This window comes from Chiloscyllium plagiosum, unplaced genomic scaffold (genome assembly GCF_037043375.1).
Source record: "Chiloscyllium plagiosum isolate Xiang-an unplaced genomic scaffold, Cpla_swu_hap1 HiC_scaffold_36, whole genome shotgun sequence".
Classification (NCBI taxonomy): Eukaryota; Metazoa; Chordata; class Chondrichthyes; order Orectolobiformes; family Hemiscylliidae; genus Chiloscyllium; species Chiloscyllium plagiosum.
In genome coordinates this window covers 134,361-141,317 of record NW_028270174.1, presented here as the reverse complement: position 1 = coordinate 141,317, position 6,957 = coordinate 134,361, and the positions used below count along the sequence as shown (strand labels likewise).

At 43.3% G+C, this 6,957-nt stretch overlaps 1 protein-coding gene across 1 annotated transcript in view; it reads left to right on the top strand.

The window, feature by feature from the left end:
• Nucleotides 1-6,957, top strand: part of srp72 (signal recognition particle 72) — a 75,171-nt gene that overhangs the window by 3,178 nt on the left and 65,036 nt on the right. Inside the window, exons 2-3 of the mRNA XM_087979826.1 lie at nucleotides 728-851; nucleotides 5,924-6,067. Of these exons, the coding sequence (XP_087835952.1) occupies nucleotides 728-851; nucleotides 5,924-6,067 (268 nt within the window). The remainder of the gene's footprint in view (nucleotides 1-727; nucleotides 852-5,923; nucleotides 6,068-6,957) is intronic.

The following is a 6,957-nucleotide window of genomic DNA, read 5'->3' as shown; positions in this document are numbered from 1 at the left end:
CCTCCCTCTCCTCTCCCCCCCCCTCCCTCTCCTCTCCCCCCCCCTCCCTCTCCTCTCCCCCCCCCTCCCTCTCTCTCCCCCCCCCTCCCTCTCCTCTCCCCCCCTCCCTCTGCTCTCCCCCCCCTCCCTCTGCTCTCCCCCCCCTCCCTCTGCTCTCCCCCCCCCTCCCTCTGCTCTCCCCCCCCCTCCCTCTGCTCTCCCCCCCCTCCCTCTGCTCTCCCCCCCCCTCCCTCTGCTCTCTCCCCCCCCTCCCTCTGCTCTCTCCCCCCCCTCCCTCTGCTCTCTCCCCCCCCTCCCTCTCCTCTCCCCCCCCCTCCCTCTCCTCTCCCCCCCCCCCTCCCTCTCCTCTCCCCCCCCCCCCCTCCTCTCCCCCCCCTCCCTCTCCTCTCCCCCCCCCTCCCTCTCCTCTCCCCCCCCCCTCCCTCTCCTCTCTCCCCCCCCCTCCCTCTCCTCTCCCCCCCCCCCTCCCTCTCCTCTCCCCCCCCCCTCCCTCTCCTCTCCCCCCCCCCCTCCCTCTCCTCTCCCCCCCCCTCCCTCTCCTCTCCCCCCCCCCCTCCCTCTCCTCTCCCCCCCCCCCTCTCCTCTCCCCCCCCCCTCCCTCTCCTCTCCCCCCCCCTCCCTCTCCTCTCCCCCCCCCTCCCTCTCCTCTCCCTCTCTGTTGAGTGCACCACTTCAAAAATAATTCTAATGAGTCCTTCATAGTTTACTTTTCTTTCTCTTTATTCAGTGACGTGATTGCCTTTGAAAAGGCTTACTGTGAATATAGACTGAACCGAATAGAAACAGCATTGAAGACTATTGAAAATATAGACCAACAAACTGACAAGTTAAAGGAGCTTTATGGACAAGTGGTATGCAATTTTCTTTCTTACATGGTAAATGACAGCTGAAGTGAATGTATTACCTCACCTGTCGTAATTACAGTTGGCAATATTGCTAAAAGCACTGAACTTCAAGTCAAATGTCAAAATAAGGTAAGCTGCATATATTGAAAATAAAGCATAAGTTTAATGAGGTAGACGAATGCAAAATGATGGTCGGATCTATTATGGTTCTGGTTGTCTGGTAATATATCTATCGTCATCTTGTCCAGGTGATTCAGTAAAAACCACTGCGATATAAAGGACTTGTTTACGTAAGACCGTAAGACATAGGAGTGGAAGTAAGGCCATTCGGCCCATCGTGTCCACTCCGCCATTCAATCATGGCTGATGCGCATTTCAGCTCCACTTACCAGCGTTCTCCCCGTAGCCCTTAATTCCTCTAGACAACAAGAATCTATCAATCTCGGCCTTGAAGACATTTAGCGTCCCGGCTTCCACTGCACTCCGTGGCAATGAATTCCACAGGCCCACCACTCTCTGGCTGAAGAAATGTCTCCGCATTTCTGTTCTGAAATGACCCCCTCTAATTCTAAGGCTGTGTCCACAGGTCCTAGTCTCCTCGTCTAACGGAAACAATTTCCTAGCATCCACCTTTTCCAAGCCATGTATTATTTTGTACGTCTCTATTAAGTCTCCCCTTAATCTTCTAAACTCCAACGAATACAATCCCAGTATCCTCAGCCGTTCCTCATATGTTAGACCTGTCATTCCAGGGATCATCCGTGTGAATCTCCGCTGGACACGTTCCAGTGCCAGTATGTCCTTCCTGAGGTGTGGGGACCAAAACTGGACACAGTACTCCAAATGGGGCCTAACCAGAGCTTTATAAAGTCTTAGTAGTACATCTCTGCTTTTATATTCCAACCCTCTTGAGATAAGAGACAACATTGCATTCGCTTTCTTAATCACGGACTCAAGCTGCATGTTTACCTTTAGAGAATCCTCGACTAGCACTCCCAGATCCCTTTGTGCTTTGGCTTTATTAATTTTCTCACCATTTAGAAAGTAGTCTATGCTTTTATTCTTTTTGCCAAAGTGCAAGTCCTCGCACTTGCTCACGTTAAATTCCAACAGCCATTTCCTGGACCACTCTCCCAACCTGTCTAGATCCTTCTGTAGCCTCCCCACTTCCTCAGTACTACCTGCCTGTCCACCTAACTTCGTAGTGAGTGGTTAAGATCTGGAATGTACTCTTACGGAATGTGATAGGTGCAAATTGTTCTGGGTAACTCACCACAAATTACTTTTAATTCAGCTACTTACTAAGAAATTTTCTCTCAACCAATTAAGTACTGAAACAATGATTTAAACTTTATTGCATGTAGCAACCAAAATAAGACTTCAAGTGAGCAAGTTAAGCCACTCAATTCAATTTGGTTATTACCTGATGAATGGTGGAAGTGAGCGACAATTCCAGTTCCCCAGCTATGTTTTCCAAAGGTCTTCTGTTCACTTCAGCTAATTACTTTTTATATACTGACAGAAGCTTGTGTTGTTTGTTTTTATATTGCCACCGAATTTTGAAATAAATTAGCTGTCATTTACCTGTTCTCCATAATTAGTTCCCAAGCTGCACTCCAAGGATCTCCCATTCACTGTAGCTAATTTATTTTTTTCAACTAGTAGAAGCATTTATTTGTTTTTATATTGCCAATTTACTTACACCATCAATTTTCTCACTTCTTATTTGCTTTTTAGTAACTTGGTTCAAGTATGGGTTTTTGTATGGGTGCTCTCCTTGACCACATTTGGTAACCATGAGTGCTTCACCCTTCTCACCAAGTCCTCCTTTTTTGACTGGAATGATTTTTTTTAAAACTGCGCGTTGACTTACCTGCTTAAAAGTCTGCTGCTGAGCTCATCTACTCACCTTCGCCTTGGTATATTTTATAAGTGTCTTTCAACAACACTTTCTTCATACCTCCTTAGCTATTTATGTTAAGACCCAAGTTGCTGTCCCTCAAACTCAATTTGAAATTCTACCATGATGTAAACATTATTCCCCAGAGGATTGTTAACTACATGACCTCTTATTTATCCTACCCCATTACACATTTACTTGGTCTAGAATATCCTAGAACAACCTATAAGATAGGTTCTATAATGCATTGCTCTAAGAAAACATTCCCTTAAACACTTTACACATTTGATTCCCATGTTATACTTGCCCATCTGATTTGTCCAGTGCATATGCAGATTAAAATCACCCATGACAATTATAGTGCCCCTTGCATGTTTCCCTTACTTCCTGATTTATACTTCTGCTAGAGTGAAGCGACTCTTAAGGGGAGTTTCTGTAGATGTCATCTTTGTCTTGCTGATCCTTATTTCCACTGGATCCTTGCCTTCCTCTCCATATTACACTGTAATGAACAAATGTAAATTTTCAAAATTAGTAAAAGCATGCCTGAAAACAATGTAATTCTGCAGTTCATATACCTAACTCAAGTTTGTGACAGTGACAGTTGACCTGGTCTGTAACCTGTCAAATCTAGATGCCTAAGCTATTTTTTTGCCAACATCTTATGCTTGCTGCATGAAAAGGTTAGACTTATCTATGTCTGTGGTGAGATGTCTGATGTCTGTGAAGTGACCAGCAATGCAAAGCAAGGATGGTGTTTGGTTCCCTGATTCTTCAACGTTTTTTTGCAATGCCAACAGAAATCACCAGAAACATACATATATAGACATCAACCTTGGATTCTGTTCAGGAACTACTGAAATTGCTCATGATTTGGGGTAATCTTGAAATGTAAGGATTCTCACAGGTTTTTCCTTGCTGCAGACCGTCATCTTAAACCTTTTTGCCCTCTACCCTCACTTGAGGGGTTCATGGACTTTTTGTCATTAAGTTTGAAATGATCTGATCAACTGCCTCTGCTGTGTCCTATCCTTCCACTAATACATCTTGTCATCTTCCTTAATGTTCCCTCCTTATTCAATACCAGAACTTGCATCTTCCTCTAGTTTCTCTTCTATCTCCCTTCATGCCCTCAGAGTTCATTTTGACCATGAGACCCAACTGCTGCTCCCTTGATCCTATTGCTACTAATATTTCCACTGAACTTCTGACCTTATGTTACTCATTACTTTGTAATTGGTTTTCTCTCTTGAGGTGTGAAACTGCCTAATTAGTGGCTAAATCTATGTCACTGGCAAGAACTGAAATAAACTTGAAGGAGAGAGATCAGAGAAGTGGGTGTAGATTGGATTACTTACAGTGTGGAAACAGGCCCTTCGGCCCAACAAGTCCACACCAACCCGTCGAAGCGCAACCCACCCAGACCCATTCCCCTACATTTACTCCTTCACCTAACATTATGGGCAATTTACCATGGCCAATCCACCTAACCTGCACATTTTTGGATTGTGGGATGAAACCGGAGCACCCGGAGGAAACCCACGCAGTCACGGGAGAAAGTGCAGACTCCACACACACAGCCGCCTGAGGCGGGAATTGAACCCGGGTCTCTGGCGCTGTGAGGCAGCAGTGCTAACCGCTGTGCCACCATGCCGCGCTGTGAACAAAAACATTTTATCAAAGCCTGTGGATTGATGTTATTGAAGTGTGATGTTTTTATGTATATAGAGATTTTAAAGTGGGTTAGAGTTTCAACAGTAGTTGTATGTTAATAATTCATTGTTGTTTACTTGTAGTTATTACTTATTTCTTAGAAATAAATATCAGTTCTTGCTAAGTACAGAAACCTGGTCAGTGTTTCTGTTAACCAGAGTCATTTGGATGAATAAATTGGGGACATTTGTGCGCTTGAATTAAATAATCTTTTTGAGATGACTGGGGGAGTAGTGGGGCTCGTGTATCAGCACACTTTCCCAGTGGGCTACTTGTGACACTCCACCTGATTTCTACATGCCTGAAGCTTTTGACACAGTTGACCAAGCTGTCCTCCTCAATGCCTCTCTGTTAATATCTAATTGGATGTGATTGTTCTCAGATGGTTCCACTCCTATCTATCTAATCCTAGCCAGGAAACCATTGAGACTTTCGCTTCCTGCTCATCTATTGTTACCACTGTTGGACCCAAGCATCAATCTTTGGCCATGCCTATTTCTCATTTGCATGCTGTTCCTTTGTAATATCATACAAAGTCACGCCATTAATTTTTCATAACATTGATGACATCGGTTCTCCCCTTACCAATAGCTTTCTTGACTGTTGCAAAATCACCAGAATGTTTATCCAACATTGAGTATCAAATGTATAGACGTTTTCTCCAATTAAATATTGAGAAGATGGAAGTTTGCTTTTCGTGATTTCAAATTTCCTTCCCTAACTACCACTTCCATTTCTGTTCTTGGCAACAGTCTGAAGTTAAGCCAGTCTATTTGCATCTTTGTCACATTTGATCCGAAAATGAGCTTTCAATTTCATCTTTATGCCATCTCTATGCTTGCATATTATTATCTTTCTAAGATTGCTCGATTTGACCACTATCACAGTCCACTGGCTGCTGAAACCCTCATCTATGCTTTCATTACCTCTCAACCCAATGATTAGAATGCACTCCTGACTGCCCATAGTTTGAAATTATCCAAAACTCTGCTGACCATGTCTTAACTCTCAGCCAGTGCCAATCCCTTATTACCCACGTGCTAGCTAATGGGCAGTGGCTTGAGCAGTGTCTTGATTATAAACTCCTCTTTGTTTTAAAATCACTCCATTACTTTGCCTCTCTTTATCTGTGTGAATACCTCCAATTGCAGAATCTTATAATTTATCAACATTCCTATAATGCTGTCATTTTTGTTTATTCTCAGTCATAGTTCTACACCATTGGTGGCCATGCCTTCAGTTACATCAGCCCCAAACTCTGGAATTCCTACATCGCTATACCCTTCCAACTTAATTTCCTTTAAGATATATTTAAAATCTATCTCTTTTTCACCTAACCTCATATCTCCTTAAGTGGCTTAGTGTCATTTTACTGTTCCCAAGAAAAGGGTTGCAATAATTCCATTAAAGGTACTATGTATATCTAAGTTGTTTGTCAGTGAATTTACTGGTTTTATTATTTCAGTTGTATAGATTGGAACGCTATGAAGACTGTTTATCAGTTTATCGTGATTTAATTCGGAACTCTCAAGATGAATACGAAGAGGAAAGGAAGACCAACCTTTCTGCTGTTGTGGCAGCTTTAAGTATCTGGGAAAATTCATTTCCTGTAAGTGTCAATCTTCTGTTGATTAAGCTATTAGACATTTTATGTTGGTATCTGCTATTGCTTTACCTGTTATTTCCTTTGAACCCAAACTTCTTGGAGCTTTTGTCATTCAGGAGTAGTTCAAGATGGCTGTGGAATTGTTAGGGTTCACTTCCTCTCCACCATAAGACTGCAGCAGTCCAGATGTTGCTTTGTTGCAACTTCTGCTCCTCATATCCTCCCAAGCCTGCTCAGAAATCTTATCTACTAGAGTCCCTTAGGAGGCGAGAAAGAGAGGGGTCCGGGAAAGCAAGTGCATGACCATGAGCAGACATAGCCTACATCACCCAGAATGCACTAGGGCTGTGCAAACAGAAATGAAACTTCTCACTTATGCATAGCATGCTGTTTCTCTAATTGCAGAGTCTTTCACTCCCGCTTTGCAGCTGCGAGGCTCAATAAGCAAATGTGGGAGAAAAGCTACTTGTGGTTGGAGAAGCAGCTTTTTGCAGAATCTGTTGCTTCCATTTAGCTTTATTTCAATGACTTGATTTTTAGTTTGGATGGAAACCTTTAATGGGCTACATCATGAAAGATAACCCTGCTCGATACTGAGCATTCAGAAGTCTCTTGGAGAGGGAATTTCAGAAAACCTTATCCTTTTAGTGATGAGATATTTCTTAATCTCAGTAACAGATGACCAACTTCTTAATCTAAGACTGAGTGTGTGTTTATGATACTACAGCCAGGGAGAACACTTTTTTCCAGCATCAACTCTGGCAAGCCTTTACAAATTTTTTATTTCAATTCAATCAGCTCTACTGTAGATTTGGTCTCACCAATGTTCTCTACAGCTAGCAATTATGTACCCTACTTAGACTAGTTGAAAAGAGTCCATTGTATTAGGAGTA